General features: G+C 42.1%; 1 protein-coding gene across 1 annotated transcript in view; it reads left to right on the forward strand.

The window, feature by feature from the left end:
• Nucleotides 1-3,085: 3,085 nt before the first annotated feature.
• LOC146496687 (transcription factor IIIB 90 kDa subunit-like) overlaps nucleotides 3,086-26,096 on the forward strand; it is a 147,570-nt gene continuing 124,559 nt past the window's right edge. Inside the window, exons 1-4 of the mRNA XM_085144319.1 lie at nucleotides 3,086-3,357; nucleotides 5,783-5,991; nucleotides 9,702-9,782; nucleotides 23,482-23,655. Coding sequence (XP_085000445.1) covers nucleotides 5,808-5,991; nucleotides 9,702-9,782; nucleotides 23,482-23,655 — 439 coding nt within the window. The 5' untranslated portion in view covers nucleotides 3,086-3,357; nucleotides 5,783-5,807. The remainder of the gene's footprint in view (nucleotides 3,358-5,782; nucleotides 5,992-9,701; nucleotides 9,783-23,481; nucleotides 23,656-26,096) is intronic.

Here is a 26,096-nt window from a genome sequence, read left to right on the forward strand (position 1 = left end):
GTAGAAACAACTATAACGAGGAGAAATTGAAATTTTATAGGTGACAGATTGTTATTGACCAATAAGCTGGAGTCAGAACATGTGATTTATCCTCCCTGACTATTGAGTGATTTTATATGCTGATGTTATTTTCCTGTTTTGAGTCAAACTAAATTTCTCTATAGGAACTCTGTGTTAAAGGCTCAATGCACCAAATTGAGTTTTGATAAGGGTTCTTTTCTCATGCAAGGAAAGACACAAACTGCTCAGAGGGATTAAAGTTAAATGAGCTCATAGCACTACGTTGGCTTTATCAGCCCTGCACAGAACAGATCGGTCTTAGACTCTTTGATTCTCTTAAATACGTAGAATCTGAAACTGAAGGTTTTAGATTAAATCTGATTCCTAAATTAAGAAGTAAATCTTAAAGAATAACTTAGGTTTGTAATTTGGAACAAAGTTGGGTTAACTAAAACTATCTTGAACTGTGGAGGGTTAAGTGTGACCTTAGCTGCAAACCTAGAACTGGTCTAGTACCTTTTATATCTGCCTTACTGTGACATAAGTGCTGCAAAAGGGTTTGATCTCCTCTCTCTGTCTCTCTCTCTGAAATATTCATTGTACTTTATTTTCTCTATATATGATGTAGGTTTGAATTTTCCCTGCTAGATTGTGATGGTCTGGGAATCTCCTACATTCGACCTGCATGTATGTATGTTTTTTATGTTTTGTTTTGGCTCCCCTCCCAGTCCCCTGCTTCTTCCTTTAAGTGTGTGTGTGTGTGTGTGTGTGTGTGTGTGTATTCCAGCGTGCCAGTTTATGGGCGTCATCAGGCCGGAAGGTGTTTCCCGTGTTGAAGCCGCCACTCCTGTCTTCCATCTAGATTGGCCACTACTTAACTGTTTGACTGAGCTTCAGTCAACGCTGGATAGTTGAGTTACCAAGTAAGTGAAGTCCCAGCTCTGAGTGGAAATAGTCTGTACGTGTGTTTCTCTGAGTTCACCGATCTGATCTCTGTACCTTGTCTTGTTAGGAACTTGGAGAGGAGTGTGTCACAGGAGCGAAGTGTTTGTAAATGTCGAGTGTTGGAGTTGTTTTCCTGTCACACCTGGACCACCAGCACAGTCCTGCAGGATTGGAAAGTCCTGCATTTGGGCCCCGTTCTCGCCATGCATCTTAACATAAATAATAAACACTTTGATTGAGAAACTGCATTTTGTGTTTACTTTTTTTTTTATCTTTGTCTAATATTTAAATTTGTTTAATGATCTGAAACAATTTTTCACATCAATGTATGCACGTAGAAGTTCTGTTCAAAAACTATGAACAGAATCATTTCAACAATGTGAACCAAGCTGTCACTGCAACTGTACTAATGCCCAGTTTGCAGCAACAGACACGATGCCTCATACTACAAAACAACCCCGAGAGATGCGGTTAAATGCCGTCTTCAATTCCAAAAAAGCCACACACATTGTCAACACTGTTCTTCAGAGGATAAAGTGCTGGTCCTTTGTTACACCACAAGACTTCAACACAATGTTGGAGACGTGTGCCACCCAGGAAACACAAGAGCCTTAAGGCCATTTCCAGAACTTTTTTAAAATTTAATTGTAATTCTAAGAATCATTTGGCACATGGTGTTTTTGGAAATGTAATCAATGATCAAATGGTACCTACAACAACAACAGCAATAATAATAATAATGGTGGTACTAAGACTGATGATAGTTACTATTGATGATTACTAATAGTATTAAGAGTTTCACTTTCTCCACCTTGAGGTAAACTTGTTTATTTGCAAAGAGAAGTAGAGGCATGGCAGTATATGGATGATTCAGATTCACTAACAAACACAGTGGTAAAAACTAAATTTGTACAGGTTTTCTGTATTTTTGTGTGTGCATTTGTTTTTTTTTAATACACGAGATAAGAATGTTTCTATACACATACTGAGTGAGACCCAATGTTTTTCATATGAAAATTGTATCTACTTAGTCCTGCCTGTATGTTCCTTACATTGCTACACTGATATGAATGCACAATTTTAAGGGTTTAACCAGCCAAAAGGAAACGGTCAAGGTTGCAGGGAAATCAGATGTCAAGAGGGAATGTGCCACTCCACCTTGGAAGATGAGGGACAATTCAAACTTTTTATATTTTGTGTTTACTGGTTCTTGGAACATTCAGAGAACATCCTGACCTCATTATTGAAGTTTACAGATACAGTTACAGTACATCTGTATGTGCACAGCTGTGGTCCAGTGCAGTTATGTGGAGCCTCAGCAAGGATGAATACTGTCAGAAACTAAGGTTAGACATGAACCACCTCATGTTGTGTAGCTTATACGGGCTATACAGTACATAAAATAAAAATTCACATGTTTTATGTAACTAAAAACTAATTATGTGGGTTAAAGAAAATAAGAACCCCTAACACCTAATGAAACGTTTCTTATATTTTTTTCATGACCACATTTTGTCATATTTATATATTTATACATTTTCACATTTTTATATTGAGATTTACGTTCACATCTATTACCAAATGTTTCTTGTCTCACAAATCTTAATATTTGTATTGTTAAAAATTCTCTGGTTCTGGTTCCAGGATGCATATAGTCTATAAACTTTAATTTACACTAATTTAAACTTTTCGATTGCTCATTGGATAATGAAAATATCCACCCTATATAACAATAAATTTAGCTTATTGCTCTTTTTTTTAAATACACAGTCAGTATAGGCTGTTGCTATTGTTTAGCCTAATTGTGGGTTTAAGATTTTTAAGCACGCCCAAATGCAACAGAAAAGTTTGATATGAAAAAGAACACATGAAGGAAAAACGAAACGGATATGGGACACTTTTATTTTATTATATTTCCTGTTAGTTTGGAAACCGGCGACCGGGGACGTACCATAATACAAATAACCTCGGTGATCATATCTATGGTATAAACTTTTTGTATGAAATATATTTCAGTTACTGATAATCTTTCGTCACACAACATATAGTTCACACAAAATTAATATCAAAAAGGTTCTAAAACTTAATCCTCTGCGCGACCATGATTTGAAATAAATATAATCTTGACATAGTGACACCCCTCACGGCAGAGTTGGTCTCGCCCGAGTTCCCTGGGCATCAAACGCACATGTTTTCACGTCGGGTGTGTTGTGTTAAGGATTGTTCCAGCGTTAAGAGCATTTCTGAAATATCTGTTTGTTGTCACGCTTCTGTTTGCTCTCCAGAGACTACAGTTACAGTGAAGCACCACAGTCAATGAGAAATACTTTCAAATCAGCGTCTGTCGAAAACGCCAGAGCCGAGGAGGCTGACTCGTGGCTGCATGCTGCCGCTGACTTCACCAGACTAGAGGTATGAATGCTGTCAGCACACATTATATGTGTGTGTTTGTGTAGCCTTTCGTGACGCTTCTTTATTTCGGATACGCATGGCTTCGTGTTGGTATTAACATGAGTGGTCGTTGCAGCGAGTTTGCCGGTAGCAGCGCTGGGCTAGCTTCTCGTTCCTTGCCGTTAACAGCCCCATGTGAACTAATAACAGTATCAATTAATCTAATCAAAAGGACACAAAGAGGCGAGACAATTCAGGGAGTAGTGAGTCAGCTTGTGCATTGAATAGGTCTCGCTTTTAGGCAAGAAAAGTTAGAAAAACCCGAGTTAGCCGGCGGCTGCTGACCAGTGCCACGTAGCTGGCCGGCTAATGGGAGGAGAGCCGCAAGCAAGTTCAAAACCGCTGCAGGAGGCTGCATCATGAAACCAACAAGATGGACTGCCAGTGGGAGAAGCACTACCCTATAGACCTCTGTAATCCAAGTAAAAGTACTGATACAGCGGGGTACAATTTTCTTTTACATGCAATAGCCTCCAGTATTCGAGGGATTACCCTCCCAGGGGGCCACAAGTTAGAGACCACCTGTGTTGTGTTGCGCCCTGCTGACCTCATGCTTGGATTACTGAACAGGGAGGAGCTCCGGGAATTTGAAAGTGTAATATAATAGAAGTTTTAGCATCAAAACATGCATACACTTGATGAGCCGATACTGTGTGCAAAGCAGACAAACCTGGACTCCTCAGTTATTATATGTGGTGATTTTAAGAAAGAAAACCTCATCCTGGAAGTGCCTAAACACAGCTAGTTTGTTACATGCTCGTCCAGATCCCTATCACACTACAGTAGACAGTGCTAATCACATAGTCCCTGTGACATAACAGGTAACATTTCTTAACAGAATGTCAATCCAAAGACCCAAAACACGCAGCAACACTACACATGAGCAGGAGGAGGGAGGTATGGGGTCTTCACCCCCCCCCCCCCCCTTCTCTACTAGCCATGGGGGGGGGGGGGGGGGGGGGGGCTGGGAGGAGATGTTGGCTGTCCGATTGGCCTCCCTGCTGCTGTGGAGCCTGGGACGGTCTGCTTGCCTCCACCCCGGGGGGAAGGGTAACATCTCTTGGGTCTGGTTGCCGTTTCCCCCTCTGGGGGCGAGGGTACCTGGACCCGGGGTATAGAGTATGTTTGGGGAGTGTGATTGTGTGTACATGTCCATTTATGTCAATCCTTACGTTGGTTAAGTATTTGTATATGTGTGCATGAGGGTGGGAATACATGTTTGTGTCTGTGTGTGCCTGTTTGTCTGTGTCTATATGTCAGGTCGGGTCTTACACTTCACCTCTCTGGGAACTCCCAGGCCCTCCAAAGGCCCAGAGGCCGCGGGGGGCCCTCTGGCCTCTGGGCCTGTGGCTCGGTTCACTCTGTCACAGCTGGCTGCCAGCAGAGCCGCCGGGCACGCCGGTGCAGCCCCCTCTAGCTCCTGCTCGGTGGCTACTGGGTGACCCCTCGTCTGGGGATCCTCAGCCCTTCCCATGAGGGTGGCACGGATGCCCCTCCGGTGGTCCTCCTTGGGCTTTCGCACTCTGGGGCCTCTGGATGTCTGGGGGCTGGATCTCCCCCATGCCTGCTTCATGCCCTGGGGGACAGGGCTATGGCTCTCTACATCCTCTTGCATACCATTACATGGGGAAACCATTTGAATACAAGCGCGCTGATCCACACAGGTGTGCACACGGGTGTTCACTGTTCGTAGACTTAAATCACACCTTTCTTGGCTGCTACTTCAAAGCACATTGTGCGCTGTCTGTCCTGCGTGCTGCACAACAACATTCAATATTTAGTATTTAGTGCTGTTTACACTTAGCTAGATTAATGCGATGGTGTTGTGTTTAGTATGTTGCTTTGTTTTTGTTTTTTTTGCTTGTTTTCTATTCTTTTTCTCTCAACAGGTGATCCAGGAGATTTTTTTTGTCCCTCTCCCCTTCTGTTTTTCTTTTCCTTCCTCTTTCTTTCTCCCTTTCCTATCCCTCACTCATGTCTGTCCCGTCTGTAACAACTGAAAATAAAATAAAATAAATAATAAAAACAAGGGTCGATCAAATGGACCAATACGGCAATGCCATGATGATCCATTTGGCAAAATAAATCCATTGGGTATCCTTGTTGGTCTTCAACAATTCTGACGGCTAAAGAACCAAATGGGACAGGCAAAAAAAACAAAGACCCAAAGTGACTATAAAATTTTGCAAACTGCCCAAAAAGAGAGGCAGCATAACTGCACACATTTATAATCCAAGGTACAAAAAACAAAAGATGTCAGTGGACCACAATGAAACACATACCGACTACAGAGACGCAAGGTGTCTCGTTTCCTCTTTCTATGTAGGGAGCCAGTTATGTACTTAAGCTACTTCCTGTATTTACTGGCCTTATCTTTTCCCATCAGGCTTTGAGACTTGAGGTACGACACCATGAGCTCCAAGGTGTGTAAGAACTGTGGCAGTTCGGACATTGATGTCGACCACGCACGCGGCGATGCGGTATGCATGGGCTGCGGCTCTGTGCTGGAGGACAACATCATTGTGTCTGAAGTGGAGTTTGTGGAGACGGGAGGTGGCGGGTCGCTGGCTGTTGGACAGTTTGTCTCTGCAGAAGGTGAGAAAGACTCTGCTGTCTCTCTAGATCTACTGTGGATTTCTTTCCTGTGTGGGTTTGAGCTGAACCAATACATGAAGGACAGACTAGTGGACTCACTGACTGGACAGTTTGCATGAAAATAATGGCATTAGGTTTTCTATTGTGTACATGTGTACTCGAATTATATATCCACTGTACATAAGTCAAAATGTGTGCAAGTAATTCCCGAGAGCTGAAAGCTCAGCCTTCTCACTACTATAAACTTTGTTTACTAGGGTCAGCCAATCAGAAAGAAGAACTGCGCTCTTAAAGGGCCTTTAAGTTCAATTCAGTTCAATTTTACTTTTATAGGATGAAATCTTAACAGTTGTCTCAAGGTGCTTTTATATTGTAAGGTAAAGAGGCTACATTAATCAAGAGAAACCCCCAACAATCAGATGACCCTGTTTGAGCAAACACTTGGCTGCAGTGGGAAGCAAAAACTCCCTTTTAACTGGAAGAAATGTGTGATAGAGCCAGGCTCAGGGAGGGGCAGCCATCTGCCAAGACTGTTGGGGTTGAGGGGAAGGAGATGGGACAAAAGACACAGACATGTGAAGTAAATGCAAGCTCAAAAAGAAAAAGTGCCCAGAGTCATCATTTGCTTACAGATTGGGCACAAAGATTAGACACCTCCTCACATGCTGTATAGAGATTGACAGACCACGTGACTTTCGCGCATTGCATGCCGGTAACTCGTGGCAAAACAATCCAAGTACCGCATCAAATGCAAGCATTTGCAGCACCGCAAAACGTTCATTCTCCGGTTCCAATACCTTCTTGCTTTTTCTTTGCCCCCCAAAAAAGTTATGTACAAAACGAAGGAGAACAATGCCGGACCGTACAAAGACAGACTTGATGAAAAGGCAGAGAAAAGATACGAGGAAAAAATCAAAGGAGTGAAAGGGTTAGACCCTTACGAGCACACAGAGTGGACAAAATACGTTAGCGTGCTGCCCAACTTTCACCACGCTCATATTTATAATTATACGGTTCTTGGAGTGAGTGCATACACTCATGAAGTTCAGTAACTTCAGGTCACTGCATCAAGCCCAGGTACACTTTACCGACGGATGGGTACAGGACCATGAAATGCACCGTGTAGAACGAAAGACCATCGTACGTATCATAAGTTTACGAGTCTCACAAATCGTCTTCATAAATACACATTCGTTAACCGTTTACTAATAGGACCTTTGAGCTCAACGGTAATTAATTAGTAGTGGAAATAATTTCTGGTTCGCATTACAGAAACGTAGCAGTGACAATAATATTGTACGCTGTAATCGTACTGGGCAATTAGTGATAGCATAACGCCACAATTTCTGTTCAGCGCCAGACTTGCTTGTATCCTATATCACCAATTATGTTAAGAAAAATGACGTATTAACTACTACAAAACACTGACCTTTGTGGAAATGCTTGGAGCAGACTAACCTGTGAGCTGGATGTTCTGGGACGTTATATTTGGTCTTTGAATGGCTGCAATCCAGGCCACCTGTCGCCTCTTTTTACTTCAGAAACATGGCTCGAATAATTTCTCTTCAGCGACGTAATCGATAAAAAAAAAAAGATCTCTTTACCCGTCGGCTTCATGGCTGTCATGCGACCGGCTATTGCAGTTAATAATACAACCGCTTCTTGACAGTTTTTTGTGTTTCTTTTTATCGCTGTGTAACTGATTTCAATTGAAAGCCTGCGTGCGCTACTACCTCTTGCCACGAGTTCCCAGAATTCTTTGCGGTTTTACCCTTGAATGACGTCACATTTTCAATCTCTATACATGTCTGAAAGTTGTGATCGGTTCAACCAGACAGTGATTTAGAGCTCCAAGGCAACAACAGCACACACATGCTCAAGATGTTCAGTTCAGTTACTCGATTTAACAAAGGTAAAGCAGGGCGCAGCCTAGTCAGCACTCACCTTTCACCCTAACGTTACTGTGCACCTGTTGTCAATAAAAAGTAAATAAACAATTCTCTTATAAATGAGTGAAAAACGGGAGCTTTTCTGTTATTTCATGGAATATTAACAATAAAAATGTAATTACTTCAGGTATGTATAGCCTTTGTTGGTTAAAAAAAAAACAAATGTAAAATGTGACAGCTGCAGTGATGGAGAGAAATTTGAGACTTAACTGCATCTGTTTTGCAAAGTTGTATAGAGGGCTGGACTGGAAGCTTTGGTGCGCTGGTTCTCGTCCCAAGATGCATCGTTGACACCACTATAAGAGTTGTTTAGACGAATTACACTCTGTTCTCATAAAAGAGTTTTAGCTTTAGAAACAAAAACCATTTTTTCTAAATGGGGAGGCATGGGGGGTCCAGGGGGGAAAACCTCCCGAATGAGCATAGGAAAGTTGCATAAAAACAGGCTGTGGCTGACTTTTGTGCGTTTTTATTGTGGTTGCCATGGGCCTGTGGGATACCCAGGTGCTCGCTGCTGTTCTGTATATTTGCAATTCTGCCTCCTGGTAGCTACCAGGAGGCAGAATTGCCTGATTTGGCTAAAAAGAAACATGATAACATTTATAATGGAACAATGTCAGACCAAAATACACTCTAAAAGCTCTAATCTGCAGCATTGTCACTTTGGACTAAAGAGTGTGCAATTAGTGCCAAATGAAATCTCTGTTCTAAATGCTGCTTGTGGCTGAAGGTGATCATGTGGATCAAAATGCTCCACTGCTGGTATAAATAAAATACTGATGGCTTTGGGTTTGTGTCTAATGGTTTTACTGTTTACACAGTCTGACTATAAGAAAACTGGACAAATTCAACTGCTGACGTCAAAGAAGCATAGACTGCATAAAAAAGATGGACTTTGCTACCAATGTCTGAAAAGTGGCATCAGAACCTAAATGGCTTAAACCTGCATTATTTTTAATGGCCAGTAGATGGCGATCTCTGTGGTTTCCACAAGAGATTTGATCAAATAAAAGTGTGAGAAAGAGCCTTACTGTTCACTCTCACTCTGTATGTCCTCAGTAAACTTTCCCAATGACCTTATGGGCTTAATTGCTGGGTTTGTGTCTTATTTAATACAATGTGATGTTTAATTTGTAAAATATGGTTACACTGGAGTAAAATAAGCTATAACGGAGTGTTTACTTTTGGTTTGCGATGAAAGGGTGAAATGTGGGCCTAAATGGGCTGGGGGGACAAGCTGTTTGTGAGTGTCGAGGTGTGGGACCTGATTGACCTGAGGCGCTGACCTGAGGCGCTGACCAGAGGGCGGCGGGCGGGTGCAGAGGGTCACCTGTGATGGCCCTGGTTATAGGAGGATCTGGCGATGGCTTTTTAAGTGTAAAGAAATGAAACTGTAGGATTTATTTTTTGTTTTAAAGCTGCAGCAGCGAGCTAAAAATTGACTGCAAAAGCTGTTTTGATTATAGATTATTGTGGTTTTCTGCCTTTATGTGTGACTGTGAAACATGGAAGCTTTCTGCTTTATTTTTTCATGTTAGTTAATGAAATGTCTGAGTAAACTCTGCCTGGTGGGACATCGTATACATTTTTAAATCTCAAACAATGAAGATAATAATGCTAAGACAGGAAATTTGTCCATCTATTTCCAGGAATAACGGCAAAGTTCTTGTTTCTAAATAACTAAATAAAGAAAAAAGAAGAGAAACACACTTTTTGAGTGTTTTGCTGAAAATCTGTTTCTGTGCATCTTCTGTCTTTCAGATGGAGCCAGACATCCATCCTTTGGTGACGGGCACTTCTCAGGGATGGGCAAGGCATCCCGAGCTCAGACGCTGCAGAGAGGTGAGTGGCCATTAGATGGCACCACACTCCACCTTAAAAGCCTACGGGAGTTTAAGGTGCATGGTGTAACCTCAAGTCAAAAGCAGTTGCGATGCTGTGTGAAATATAAATAAAAACATAATGGTTTGTTTGCAGATCTCATAAACACACATTTAATTTTACAATAGAACACAGAAAACTGCGACTTTACTACTTAACAACAAAAAGCTGAAAACGTAGGCACTCGAAAAAAAGAGCTGGAGCATTGTGCGCTGGCAACAAATCAGTAACATGACTGGACATAAAAATAGCATCTTACAGAGACAGAGGACCTCCACATTCACACATTTACAAATAGTAGAGCAATTTCAGAATAATGTTCCTTAGTGTAAAATTGTCTGCAGTGCATAATATCATACAAAGACTGAGAGATGCTGGAGAAATCTGTGCATTAGATGGATTGGATGTTGTGTGCTTGTAGGACTGCTTTAATAACACACATAATTCTCATGCAAATCAGCGGATTGTCTCAAGAGCTCAAACACAAATCTCTGTGCCAACCATAAATGCAGATTGAAGTTCTGTCATGCAACGAAGAGGCCACATGTGAACACGCTGCCTTCTCTGGGCCAAAGTTCACGACTGAGGAAAATGGAAGCTGAATTGAAATCAGCCCTCAGTTCAAAAGCCTGCATCTGTGATAGTATGGAGGCGCTTTAAATAGTTGTTGAAACATCTGTATGCTCTATTGTTTATGAAATATAGGTTTGAGATTTGCAAGTCAGTGCATTCTGTTTGTATTTACATTGCACATGGTATTGCTGTATACTGCAAACTTTGTTTTCTTCATTTGCTTCTTTAGTGTCGGGATCACCCTTCAACACGTGATCCGAGGTTGCGTTTTTGTGTGTTCATGCAAAATGCAGCTTGGGCAATAAATGAAGGAGGAGACGACTTCAGGTCTTTTGCACGGGCATCAATAATTCATTTAATCTTATTTCATGTCGAGCGTAAACTTCTCCTCTGAAAGCAGCTCCGTTGCAACACGTTGGTGTCTTTGACTTCACTCGAGTGATTAAAGTCTTTATATTTTCAGAGGTTTACTTTGAATCATTTTATGCTGTTTGCTCAAAGCCCTCCTCTCAGAAGTGCAGCTTTGAGCCACAGCAGCAGCTTGCTTTCGATTTACTTTACAGTATGAAACTATTATAGTGTTTGTTCATTACACCCAGCACTCAGCAGGGTTATGTACCAGGAGAGTTCACAAGAACACTGTAAACCCCAAAAGACAGTCCCAATAAGCAGTGTGTGTGTGGTCGAGCTTTTTACGTGATAAAGCTTTAAGTTTGTAAAAGTTGTGAAAAATAATAGACTGTCATTTAGAACAAGTCTCTTATGGGGTTTTTGCCTTTTAAGGGAAAACTGTGAGGCTCTGTTTGCAGACACCAGTGTGGGTTTTTATCAGTCACTTGTATCCATCTGTGATATGTCGTACCACATCATTGTGTGTTGTCAGGCTTGGTGTAAGTGACGGTTATTTCTGTACGGAAGCTGCTTTTATTTAGTTGAAAATCCTCATCTATCCAATATGAGGTTGTGGGAGGGGGCTGGAGCTATCCCAGCTAATGTTGGGTTAGAAGTGTTTTTAAAAGGTCATTTTATGTAAAAATGTATTGAGGCAGATAAAGTTTTAACAGCAAGAAACTTCAAGCAGAAGCAGGCTCAGGGAGGGGCTGCCATCAGCTGTGGGTGAGGGGAAGCCTGACTCTTCAGCTGCTAAATTTGCTCGTATTTTAAAGGCGTTTTTTTCACTTGTGGTTCGTTTATTCTGGTCCGAATCAGTTGGTGAGTTTGTAAACTTGTAGCTTTTTCCTATGGTTTGGTTTGTTTTCACACAGAGAAAAATCCAATTAAACCAAACGGCATCACTACAAACCACGTGAGGATGTTCAGTCCCCTTATTGGCCAGATGTGTCAGGGGAAGAAGAAAGAACCACAGCTGGGATTAAAAAGACTAAAGACCACGGCTGTGAAAGCACCCCAACTTCTAGTTTTTGTGTGTGGTTACTGTTTTGGTGTTATGCCTTTGCTGGTAGTACCCAGCAAGATTTTTTTTGTTTTAGTGTTTTCTGTGAAAACAGCTGAGTGTTGTGGTGAAAACACCAGTGAGAGAGCAGCGATGGTGAGCCAAAACAGTCTTAACAGTGAACTTAAAGTCACCATCATGTCACTTGGTTAAGTCACATTTTCTGTCACTTAACCAAGTGACGTAAAAGCTCACCATTCTGAAAGCAGAGTGTTTCTATTTGAGCATGCTCTCTTCATCCGAGGTGGTGCGAGAGTTGTTCCAAATGGGAAAATCAGTATTCACTTTGACTCCAGTGTCCTCCCAGAATGGATTTTTTTTTCCTTTTTCCTCTTTTGGATTTTCTTTGTGTGTAGGATAAGCTGCTGTCAGCTGATATTATCAACCTGTCATGCTCTAAATTGAAGTGCTGGGGGCCCCTGTGGGAACCTCGAGGGGTCTTGGTGGGTGTCCCTGGAGCTCTTGCTGACACAGGACTTTAGTCTAAAAACGCATCAGCAACTTGCAGACACAGACGAGCAACCGCTTGGCTGCTGGCAGCCGGACAGAGAGCCCAGACGTCGACTGCCAGCAGCTGGTTACCGCAGCGACGACCGTCTGCTCAGCTGATGATGTTTAATGCGACAGAGCCACGGAGTCACAGGGTTGTCAGACTGCAGCAGGCGCTGAGTAACGGCAGTGTGCGCATGGATGCAGGGGATTAGCAGGGAGAGATAGGAGGGTGTGGATTGAGGAATACTGCTGTTAAATGCTGCGTGTGTGTTTTGTAACTGGGTGAGGATGGAGGCTTGTATGTAGGATATTTCTACCATGCTGTTTGTGTGTGGGGCTTTATTCTGCTGTCACATGGAGTCTGAAGGATGGTTTGAACTTTTAAGAAAGGATGAGCTTGCAGCTTATATATGCTCATCAGCAAGGAGATACAGTGGATATAACTGGGAACAACATAAGAGTATAGAAACACCTCGCTCTCTTGTCAAACAACTTGGGTTTACATTAAATACCCTGACGCTACGGAGGGCAGCCTCGTCCATGTTTTTACACTGAACATCATCATGTGGTGAGAGGAAGCAGGAGGAGCTGCCTGGTCCCCAGCTGAGGTCAAGATTAGTTTTCATACATAAAGCCTTGATTATCGAGTGACCTCACTGTGCGAGTCCACTGAGGTCTGCTCTGTATGAATCATGTTCATTTGGTCATCACAGTGAGTGTGAGAGTGCATGTCAAAATAGTGCCTGCCCTCATGTTGGTGACCGTGCAGACCATGTGGTCCACAGTGCACCAACTACACATGGTGGCAGACTTCAAGTGGACTTGGAAGTATAGCAGGAATGACTACTTGGTCATCAGATTTCCAGCTCTGTGTGTGTCCACAGTGAAGTATAATCAAGGCTTTAACTAATGATGTTTATATAATAATAAACCCCTTGCATGGAAGTCGTGCACATTCATTCATGAACAGGAAGATAGCCAAAGATGCCACATTGCTTGCGTATGAGATTGTTGGATTAAAAGCAGATAATGTAGGAAAAAGTACTTGCATGACTTTCTGTGTGAATGGTTGAATGTTGTGAGTATAAACATGTTTAAAGCACCTATGTGTGCTATATCAGAGCCAGTTCATTTACCATGAAAAGATCTCCTAGAATTTCACTCACCTCCATGTATAAACTTTGTTGATAGAGCAAGCCATAATAGCCGTAATATCAGTTATTTTAAGTAAAATAATGAGTCCAAGTTTAATTTGAGTCATGAAGGGGATGATTTTTAATGTATGACATTTAATGTCCTTAGTTCCCAGTATGCTGTCCTCGCCCTGAGTCTCTTAGTTTCACCAGCTAGACAGCGAGATAACGATGCTCCAATAACCAGACTTATTTTCCTTTTTGCGCTGATTTATTGAAGAATGGCCTCTGACCATTGCCTTCTCTTTGACCATCGTAAAACTGAAAGTACAAAATACTGTATTAGCTAACCAACATTGTAAACTAGCTTGTTACACTCTTACTGCAAGCTAACAAGATAAAACTTTCAAATGTACAAATTATCGCACCATTTTTACACAAAACAAAAGATAATAATTATTTTATCGACACTCATACTTACAGACATATCTTGTCTAAGGCAACAACATTTTAAGGTCCGTATCAGCTTAGAACGATAACATTACGGTATCACTTTCCGCCATCTTTTATTTCTTCTTCACGTTCTCATTTTTTCCCTTCCCAAAGTAACCGAACCCATATTACAAAGCAGCCACTAGAGGGAGCTCTAGGGCAGTTTGCAACTATAATATCCGATTTAAGTTATAAAAGGCAGAACACCCAGTGACGTTTTTAATTTTACTGCAACTATTTATATTATTTATGCATGTATGTAAAGAAAAACAAATCATACATGCCAGGATCAATTTTGGGAGATTGAAACCAAACTCCTTGATAGCCTCCTGTTGAAATCTCCAACAGTGGGTTAAATTATTCCACAGGATGCTAAACAGTATTTAGTCAGCCTCTCATATTTCACTGCCATATTTCACACCATGTAGTAAATGAATGTGATGGCTCTCTAAATACTGGTGTTGTATTTTAAATTAACCTTGTTAATGAAAACTATTGCTTTATTTTCCTATTCACAATTCAGTTCTAATGCTAATATTAATCATTATATTGATATGAGACAAACATAAAAACACCATGGCCCAGACCTCTCTCTCCTCAGCCACCTCCTCTGGGTTATTCAGGGGAACACACAGCATCTGTTGTCAATGAATATGTGGTACAACCACTCAGTGGGCTTTCTTGCTTGTGCGGTTGTTGGTGTGTGGACCAGAGAAGTATACAAAGAGCTGAAGAGCTGTCTCTTAGTCCCGGAGAACTCCGCTCTCGCTTGCTTACCTATTTCAGTTCCCTTGTCAACCAATCAGGTTTGACTGATGCACAGCATCCTCCACATCCATAACATACATTTGAGGTATTGGAGGAATGCATACGAGCATGTTTGCAGTGGTAGGCTGTCCAAAGGGAAATGCATACGCACACAAATGCAGTTGCTGGCCTATGAGGGAGCAGCAGAAATTAGCATTTGGAGGGCAACAGGATTTATGACCTGTACTGCAGCTGACCACCAGGGGATGGTCGAGACGTTCTGGCTTCTTTTTTGCGGAGCTGTCATGCCGTCCATCTTTTTATACAACGACTGTGCTTTCAACTTTTTTTCACAGATTTATATGCTGAAATAATGGAAAATGAGTTAAAAAGAAACAAGTGAGGGACGGTGTTGTCCTCGTGTATTGGTTATTAGTAATGCCAGTAGACAAAGTTTTTGTCTTTAGTCTGTATGCTACGCTAACCATGCTTGTGCATGCTTCAGTTCTACTATGCAGGCTTGAGAGTAACATTGATCTTCTTAAATATGTCCTAGTAGCTGAGCACTGGTTTTGTGTGTGGGATGCTGTGTTGTGTTGGTGGCTTGTGTTTGCCAGTAGGAGTGAGCTGGTGATGGTGTATACACGTGTGGGCAGATTTATGGGCGTCTGTGGCTGTTTGAGTCTGCAGGCGTCTCTGAGAGAGAAACAACTCTTCTTCTTTCTTTCTCTTCCTCCTACTTTCTTCCCGTCCCCTGGAAAGGCTCCCCAGTGGCCGTCTGCGCCTTCGCTGTCTCCCCACCGACTGAATCATGTCTGGCAGCGGAGACCCCACCTCCTCCTGTATTTGTGTTGGGCAATAATGTATCACCAGCCCCTCGTGTATTGGTCCACGGTGTGCCGCAGTGTAGGCGTGATGACTGGAATGTAGCTTTAAAGACCGCTTCAGGCGAAAATTTTAGTGTGAAAACACGCTTGAGCTCAATATGAAGTTATGATGTAGCAATACAATGCTGTACAAAGTCTTGAGCCATCCTTCATTTCTTTGTATTTTGCCAAAATGAGAAATGGGTACAGTGATTTGTTGAAAAGCATGGAAATACATTATATAGGAAAGCTCAATAGTTATAGGGTTTTTAAGACAATACTAATGATTAATGGTTTAAGAAATATCATATGGGTCAATTATCTATATATGTTTAATTTTAAGTTATTTAGAGTCCTTTATATTATAAGTTAAAGACCCTGCCATAATATAGAGAAACTGAAAACCCCAACAATCAGATGACCCCCCTGTTAGCAGCACTTGATGACAGTGGGAAGGAAGAACACCTTTTTAACAGGAGGAAGAAACCTCCGGCAGAACCAGGCTCTGGGAGGAGCAGCCATCTGCTGTGACTGTTAGGGAAGGAAGACGGGACAAAGACATAGTGTGGACATTAGTTGGGATGATCACCTTCATTCTTCAGCACATTCTGAGCTCTCTACAGCAGCTTGATATTTTTCTGAGTAGTCTTCAGCTGTCAGGCTTCTTGAAGGAATTCAGAGCTCTTCTTCGGATGTTGGCTGCCTTTTGTTTTGTTCGCTGTCAAGATGTTCCCATACTGCGGAGGCTGATAGTGATAGTGTTCCAAATGTGTGTTTTTCTATGCAAATACTCTTTTACTGTGTTGGAAGTGTGTTTGGGTTTGTTTTCATGTTTTGGCTGCAGCACACCAAGTTGGCTTTTACGTGAATCTTCTTCATTTCCAGTTTGAGTCACACCTTGTCACTTTTTTCCACTAGTTAGCTTGTAGTTACTGAGTGGTGCCTTCCATGCAAACTACATGTGGCGGCGCTAATCTGCTAGCAACAAAAAGATAGATAGATAGATAGATAAAAACTTTATTAATCCCTCGGGTAGGTTCCTCTGGGAAATTTGTTTTTCCAAAAAGCACAGCACCGACAGAAGTTACAGAGTTAAGAATATTATATATATATATATATATATACACACATATATAAATACAAAGACATATATAGATAAAATATACAAAGGGGATAAATAGAATAAATAGGAATAAAAATAAAAATAAAAATACAAGTGAATTGCACATTTCAAGTATGAAGTCTATTGCACTGCTGATTATTAACAAAAAGTATTGCACAAAAAGTATTGCACAGTGAAGAGAAGAGGCACTACAGCTTAGTTGTTCCCCCCTCCTTTGTCCTCCTGTTTCCCCTCCCTCTCCCCTCCAGAGAGGAGTTAAACAGTCTGATGGCGTGTGGGACAAAGGAGTTTTTAAGTCTGTTGGTTCTTGTCTTTGGGAGAAGCAACCTGTCACTGAACAGACTCCTCTGGTTGTTTATGGCCGTGTGCAGAGGATGCCCAGCATTGTCCATAATGTCCAGCAGTTTCTTTAGTGTCCTTTTCTCTGCCACTGACACCAGAGTGTCCAGCTTCATGCCGACCACAGAGCCAGCCTTCCTGATCAGTTTTTCCAGCCTGGATGAGTCCTTCTTTGCTGTGCTGCTCCCCCAGCACACCACAGCATAGAAAAGTACTCCAGCAACCACCGACTGGTAAAACATCCTCAGGAGCTTCCTGCAGATGTTAAAAGACCTCAGCCTCCTGAGGAAGTACAGTCGGCTTTGGGCTTTTTTGTACAGGTGCTCTGTGTTGCATGACCAGTCCAGTTTATTGTCCACCCACAGCCCGAGGTACTTGTACTTGTTGACCACCTCCACCTCCTCCCCCTCTATCTGAACTGGCAGTGGACCTGCTCTGGACCTCCCAAAGTCCACAACCAGTTCCTTAGTCTTTGAGGTGTTGAGTTGCAGGTGGTTTGTGTGACTCCATGCGACAAAGTTCCTCACCAGACTTCTGTACTCCTCTTCCTGGTCATCCCAGATACACCCCATGATGGCCGTGTCGTCTGCAGACTTCTGAATGTGGCATAATTCAGAGTTGTAGCAGAAGTCAGAGGTGTACAGGGTGAAGAGAAGAGGGGACAGCACAGTTCCCTGTGGTGCTCCTGTGCTGCTGACCACAGTGTCAGACGTGATGTCCTTCAGCCTGACGTACTGTGGCCTGTCGGTGAGGTAGTCGGAGATCCAAGCCACCAGGCAGGGGTCCACCTCCATCCTGTTCAGTTTCTCCTGGAGCAGACAGGGCCGGATGGTATTAAAGGCACTGGAGAAGTCAAGAAACAGGATCCTGACTGTGCCTTTTCCCCCATCGAGGTGTGAGTGGGCTCTATGCAGGAGGTACAGGATGGCATCGTCCACTCCGACACCCGCCTTGTAGGCGAACTGTAGTGGGTCCTGGGCATGTTGTACCTGTGGTCGGAGAAGGTTGAGGAAGAGCCGCTCTAGAGTCTTCATAAGATGTGATGTCAGTGCCACCGGTCGGAAGTCGGAAGTCAATCACAAGAAGGTTTTTGGTGCAGCACCCTCTTTGGAACCAATTTCCAAAGAGGGAAACAGTTCCAAACTGTTTATCACAGGGATTGTGGGATTTTGAGGACACTCAGGCCTAACGTTAGCTAATAACAAGCTGCTGTTGTTGCTTTTCAGCTGTCCAGAGACTGGAGAATTGCATGTCTGATCTGCTGATGATAAGTGATTGCGACAATATCAGGAATAAATAAACATGTTTATGCATATTTCAGGTGTTAGAGCCCTGACAAGTTCAGGAGGTGAGGCTTTAGGTCAGGAGGAAGAGGTGCAACTGAGAGAGGAGAGAAAACAGCAAAGGTTAAATGGTCACAGTTTGAAAGAGCGATTTGTGACTGTGATTTGTTTCTAACCACATATGTAACATGTTTTATGTATGTCGGGGCAACAGGGTGACTTTCACAAACTGGTGCTCACTCCTATGTATTTTTAATCGATTATTTCGAAGTTCATGAGAATGTGTGAATTTGTCTTCCAACAAATTGATGTGTAATTGCACTAATCAATATATATTTTTGGGTACTTTAGTCAAAGGAGCTTGCAAAGAAAAGCGTCTGGACTTCTTTAAGTTACTTGAAGACGTTTCACCTCTCATCCGAGAAGCTTCTTCAGTTCTAAGGTCAAATGGTGGAGTTCCCTTCCCAGACGCCTTAACGCGCACTCACATCCTGGGCCATCTGACCTCAGGAATTCGCATGATAAGGTGGGGCCAGGTTTCACAATGAGCTCACCCGAAACTCTGGCTGATTGGGACCCACACCCAGTTTCACACCTTGGCTCAGGCGATTAGAGGATCATCAGGGGGCCCTTTTGTCCCTCTGTGGGGGGAAACTCCCACTAGGTTTATATCTGGGACTCTCCACCATCTGACCTTAGAACTGAAGAAGCTTCTCGGATGAGAGGTGAAACGTCTTCAAGTAACTTAAAGAAGTCCAGACGCTTTTCTTTGCAAGCTCCTTTGACTACGATGACCTGGATGACTGAGAACCTTCACAGACATTTTGGGTACTTTACTTTTTTTTCCCAGTTAAATAACTTGAGCTAACTATCCTATAACTCTACTGTTACCTTTAATTAGATGTAAAATGAACCATCACCGTTAATCATCTGTTTCTGTATGTGAACACAGTTAACTGTGACTCAGCGCTCAGCGGTTGGTCTAACCTTTCTCCTCATACTTGCCCTCTATTTGTGAATAAACAGGGCTCTCCACATCTGTGCAAACACAGCTTTATAGAGCAGCTACCTACACCCGATTATCTATTCTGTGGACAACAATTGGCATCTTAACGATAGGATGGTGCTTTGGCGATGTAGTAAAAGACTTCCTCCCACCCCGGCTGTCGCATTTATCTTGTAGAAAACTTTGTCCTGACAGTAACGTTACAGTTCTCTCCATGTCGTAAAGTAAACATTTAAACATCATTTAATTATGTAAAATAAGAAACTTGGTGATCAAAATTTGACCCTTTTTCCCGCCGCAGTTCTATAACACTGTAATGAAATGAAACAAACGTCTCTGTCAGGTCTCTAAACAGAGCTGTTGCAGTTACATGTGAGCGTCTTAATCCAGGAGCTCACAGAGAGACAAACATACTGCATTTATTGCATATGAATTGTAGGAGGATTAGTCAAATAATAGGAGAAGACATATAACCCAGGATTATTCATTCTACCGGATTTACTAAGGCCACAACAATCAATTTTGTGCATAAAATTCTCTGCCGCCAAACTAGCACGTACAGTTTTATTAGAGATTAGGTGACGCAAGAGATCAAGAGCACAAACACTCATCCAGACGTGGTTTAGGCTGACGGCGATGGGGTGTGCGTATGTCTGACGAGCTCGTGTTGACATATGCTGGAGCAGTACGATGAGACACGATGAGCCGAGTCTCACATTCCCAGACACCCAAGTCAGTTTAGTAGGTTACAAACATCTGGTTGCGTGCATGAGAATGTTTGACATGTGGAGCTTATCTGAGGTCACGAACTCACAGAAAAGCACTGCAGCACTGTAATTATAAAGTCTCTCTGGAGCCTCCACCTGTGGCTACACCTGTACTGGTCCGTGCAGTGAGCTGTGGAAAATGTGTTTTTTCTGTTATTTGCGTGTAAAGATGTGGTTATGCAGCCCTTTGTGTGCCCATTTATATTTGCACATGTGTGTATAATGAAATCCGTCTGCCTCTCTACAGTTGTGTGTGCCCCGACATGCTTGTAGACGATGCTGGGCATAAAGTGATGCTTGTGTAATTACCAACATACTGATGTAGCAAAGTGCTAACCAGAATGCTTTTTTTATTGCTCTGAATATGGACTGTTGTTTTACTGTCTGATGGGTTGTTTAGTTTTCCTATAGGAGGTAATTCAGTTCAGTTCAATTCAATTTTATTTATATAGCACCAAATCATAACAGTCATCTCAAGATGCTTTAAACTGTCAGTTAAAAACGCTACAATAACAGAGAGAATCAGATGATCCCCTTTGAGCAAGAACTTGGCGACAGTACGATTAAAACAGGAAGAAACCTTCATCAGAGCCAGGCTCAGGTCAGCCGTCTGCCCCGAGCGCTTGGGGCTGATGTGAGGAAGACGGAACAAACGGCACCTTGTACTACTGGGGGAGGCTGTTCCCTAAAGGATTATTAATGCCATGTAGGGTCCTGCTTGGATTTATCATATACGGTATAGTGGATGGATCTAGCGTCTGTGACGTCACCCATTGATTTGCAAAGTCCCGTTATGGAGCCTTGAGCTGAGCATTTTTGCTCTTGCCATGTTTTTTTATTTTTTTATTTTTTATCCTGGATAGGGCTGCATGATTTTTGCATAAAATGAGAATCACGTTTTTTTTTGCTTAGAATTGAGATCACGATTCTCTCACGATTTTCTTTTCCAGTATAAATATTTATTGCGCTTATTAACTGCACATCAACTTCGTAACAGTTGAGACTGAACATAAAAACTATAAATAAACATAAAAACAACAAATGTCTCACATTTTGTCGTTGCCGCAAAATGTTGTACTGCTTGAAATTCCGTCTCCACCGTTGCTCGACACTGCGTGTACAGAGCAGGTTGTGCAACAATAGAAAAATAGTTGCGGGACGGCACTGTGTAGCGTTTGTCTAGGGTGTTGATCATTTCCCTAAATCCCTCGTTTTGCACAGTGTTGATGGAGCCATCCATATCTTTGGTCAGGTGATAAGTGATAGCCTCCGTAATTTCTTTGTGCCTGCAGGAGTTCGACGGGTGTAGGGAAGCGCTGTATAAGGATATTGATGTTTGGGTGGTTGACCGGGACGGATTTTCTCCAGTCACTTTCTCGTCATCCCTGACGTGCTCTCCTTGTTTTTTCCCTGCTAATTTTAGCATCACACGGCACAACTTCTGTATCACGTGGTATAAGGCTCCGCCCTTGTCATTTGTTGAGCAGGAAGAGTGAGCGCTTGTTTTCATGCAGATTATGTCCTGGATCAAAATGCGGTACAATCGTCGTCGTCTTTTTTATTTTATTATTATTATTTTTTAAATCGTCATTTGTCATTTGGAAATGAGATCGCACATAAGTATGAATCGAGATCGCAATTTTCTAACGATTAATCGTGCAGCCCTAATCCTGGATGTCCTTAAAACACTTGTCACAAAGGTTGTCCACGTGGACAGCTGCAAATTTAGGTTGAGTTTGTAAGAGTTGATTTTGGAGCTTCTTTCTTGGCCGGCACTTTCAGTTCATGGAATTTCTGGGTTTTTCCTGAACATTATAAACAACTTCCTCTAATCTGAGGCTGGCAGTTTGGGTTCATCCAGACGTTGGCAAAGTGGTGACACATCTGAGTAACTTGCACTTATGCACAGTTGTTTAAACTGATCTAGGAATCTGAAGTTGTTTACAAATGGCTCGAGAGATCTTTGTGTAAATCTACAGTTCGCTGTCTTAGATCTTGATTGAGTTCCTTGGGCCTTCCCATTGTTCCCTGCATTGGTCCAGTGAATGCTGTCAAACAAATGTGATTCATTCTGGTGAAGATAAACTACCAGTTGTTGTCAATTACAATCACAATTATGATCAAAAGGTAACACAAAGTTAACACTGAGCCTCATTAAGATAAGAAACTGTAGAACCTTGAACACCGCTTAAAATATTTAAGTGAATGTATGTACAGTATATATTTAAAGGCATCAAAGATGTATGCCGTGCAATTATTCCATCCTGGTAAAATAAAAGTTCAGAGAAATCATGAAAAGCCCAAAATGACCATGGCATTCAGGTCCATGTTGAGTTGCCAGAGACCATAGAAAGTTGATGACAATTGCTGAGCTTAAGCAATTGTGGACAAAATAACTCCTGGTGATGGACAGTGGGTAAATTCTGAATTAAACTTTTGTAGTTGTTGAGGCAAGTGACTGAAGGGTTTATGGGCTCAGTGTATCACTGATTGACATGGTATATTCATTAGAGAGTTACTGAGGCAATAGGAGCTTGGTATGACCATCAGCCACAAAATGATGGCTGACAGATGAATAGCTTTCTGTGTGTACGCCACTTTAGAATGACCAAAATTTAAAAAAATGAATATAATGTTATGTTAAGTATGATTAAATGAGTGAGTGAGCCTTTAAAATCATCAGGAATGGAGCCGATGGACTTTTTGCCCATAGTCTTCTGTAAAAGAATGGAAGGTTTGGGCACTATTGTTGTCTTTACTTTTTAGATCTGGGAGTTATATCCGGCTTTAAACTTTAAACTGGGTCTGATTGGTAAACTTTATTGTTTTTGATTAAATGGATGCTGGAGTGTATTACTGTTTTTGGATGATGCCCTTAATTGTAACAGCTTTCTGAATTTTTTTTCAGAAGACACCAAAGCGATTTTTGCTGTCATAATAAACTTAAAATGAGGCGAGTATGGAAGGTATGTTTTGCCTCGGATGTGATGATTTGCTTCTTAAACACATCCACAGAAAAGAAACTAAGTCTCCACGTGACCATCTCTCACTTACATTTCAACTAAATCTTCTTGGATAGTCATAGATGATATAAGTCAGATTTCTTTGGAAAACATCACTTGGACTTCCATGAAATTCTCCCTGTTAATTTATTGAATCACATGTCATCATCAGGTCAAAGCTTCCAATATGCAAGAATTATTTTCCATGACAGTTTCTGGGCGCACTCATGCAGGCAGAAGACAAACCTTGCAGTGACACGCTGAGCTCTCCCCTGAAACTTGTTTTTCTTCTTTTCTGTATCGATCCTAAAAGTCTGCAGGTTGCAGAACACTTGTACTTTTCTTTGTTTCTGTGAGCTGATGTCTGTCTGTTTGTGTCCCCAGCGAAACAGCACATCAACATCGTGGGGAACCAGCTACAGATGAACCAGCACCATATGGACACAGCTTTGAACTTCTACAAGATGGCACTCATCAAACACCTGACCCGTGGCCGCAAGGCCTCCCACGTCATCGCCGCCTGCATCTACATGGTCTGCCGAACCGAGGGAACGCCGCGTATCCTTTCTGCCCAGAATAATAAAATAAAATGTCCAGCATAGGTTCCTTTTACGTATCCTGCTCGACTGCATTATTTCACTTGTCTAAATAATGTATTCATGGAGCACTTATGAAGAAAATACATCTGGATATTAGAGCAAAATAATGATTAAGTATCAGCAAATTAAAGGTCTTTGCCTGTGTTTATATGAAAGTCACCCTCTGAACGGCCTACCATGGCGATGCTGTGCTTCATCCTGTTTTATGGATGAAGCTTGTCTTCACAGCTCTGTCCCTTCTTAGAAGAAACAACAAAACATATTTTTCTGGATGCCTCTTACTGCTTCTGTTCCGTGTCCGCGGTGCCATATATCTGGCATCTTGTAAGCGATTGTCTCATGGCAAACAGGTATGTGTCCCTGTTTCGCAACAGAAAATAGTTCTCGGTCTCATCACCAGAGATGGGCAGTAACGCGTTACTGTAATCCGATTACTTTTTTCAAGTAACGAGTAAAGTAAGGGATTACTATTGCAAAAACGGTAATTAGATTACCGTTACTTTCCCGTAGGAACGCTGCGTTACTGCGTTACTAAAACCGTGATTTTTTTTTTTGCGAGAATGTCTCATGACAGTGACGTAAGCAAGTGCGACATTCGTGACAACAGCTGTGTGCAGATCAACAATGGATCATATATCGAGTGCAGAGAGAGTATGAGCGTGCAGCGTTTAAAGCGTGGAAGTACTGACCTTACTTTGAGTTTGATTCCATAAAAAGTGAAAAAAAAGTGAAAACATTAGCGTCAGTTGTGCGTGGGAAGAAAACTTCTTTTTACAGCGAGAAAAACCCCTAAACTTCCAAGGAAGCACCGAGTGCGCTACGACGTAATGGGAAACTCACAGAGAAACTCGCGGATTCTTCCACTGACCGCTGCGGCACACCTGCACCAGGGTAACCCTCCGCCTACCCTACTCCTGCTTTACAGGTGAAAATGGAGCAAAAGGACCGCTAGTCTTTGACTTTATTTATTTTCTGCTGTGTTTTACTTGCATCTATTTGAAAGAGTGAGTGTAAACACACAAAAAAATTATTTTATGTGCTGGAATGTGCAGAAAATAGGTTTAAATATTAAACAAATTTCTTCCAGTCAGAGAATGATGCATATAATTAAATTTTTGCTTGATGCATAAAGTTAAAAGATTAAAACTAATAAAACAAGTTTTAAAAAAGAGACTTTTCCATTTGATTACATTTTGTATGATGGATTATGTAGAAAAAGTAGAATTAGGCTGAAAGATCTATCGCTTTATCACCTATTCAGGTTGTAAATCGCGTTTTTTAAAAAAAAGTAACTAAGTAACTAAGTAATTAATTACTTTTGAAAATAAGTAATCAGTAAAGTAATGGGATTACTTTTTGGGGGAAGTAATCAGTAATTAGTTACTGATGACTTTTTTCAAGTAACTTGACCAACACTGCTCACCACTCGATACACCATCTGCCTTAAACATCAGCTTTGTAGTTTTGTTTGCTAGCTGGCTTTCTAGGCTGTAAGTGTGTCTGTCTGATGTGTAGGGTCAAGGAATGCAAATTAGCATGACTCCGAGAGCCAAAATTGAGAGATTAATGGGAACTACATCAGGCTGAGTTGAACTAGAATGCTAAATTTAAAGTGCGTCAAGCTGGCAAGTTAGCCATCTGCCTGTGTGTGTTGGTTTAAATGAATGTAATGCCGAATGCTCTCTGAGGGGAAGCCTGATCAAAGAAGTTTCCTTCATAACCGAGCTGCTTTTCCTGCATGCACCAGGGAACCCTTTCCTTTCAATCGCGCTCCTCCTGCAGCGGTTGAGCAGATGTTCAGTATTAGCTGAGACAAAGTTGCAAGTTAAATTTGCAAACCCGCCTTTTATACCGATGGAGGGTGGCACAATAAAGCCGGCAGGTTGCTTTTGATGTGAGCCCGCGGAGGCCGGGCCGCCTATCACCGCCTTTCTAAATGTTTCATACGGCGCTAACGGCAGCTTATTGAAGTCGAGAGTGATGTGTCATCATCAGGATAATGGGACTTTTTGGTTCATCCTTTTTTCATAAGCACAGAAGCTCTTTATTTATTTTTTTCTGCTCTCAGTGTGGGTTTACTCCTGACTCACTTCACCACCGAGGGTGATTGCGTTATGTAACTGCTGCACAGAACAGCCGGGATAGGTTTGCCTAATGAAAAGAGGCGAGCAGGGTGTAATGCATTCCTGCTGCATTGTTTGCTGGCCCTTTGTGTTTGTGTGTGCGCGCGTGTCGGCGCAGGCCTGTCTGTTTGTGCATGTTTTGAAGAGTGTCACTGGGGTAAAAATAGCTCTGCTCGCTTCCTTTTCCACAGCTGGGTGATTCTGTAATGTTGTCGCAGGGGAGGATGAGGACAAAGACGGAAGGAGAAGGAGAGTGGAGTAAAAAAGGGAAACATCC

This window comes from Neolamprologus multifasciatus, chromosome 19, assembly GCF_963576455.1.
Source record: "Neolamprologus multifasciatus chromosome 19, fNeoMul1.2, whole genome shotgun sequence".
Taxonomy (NCBI): Eukaryota; Metazoa; Chordata; class Actinopteri; order Cichliformes; family Cichlidae; genus Neolamprologus; species Neolamprologus multifasciatus.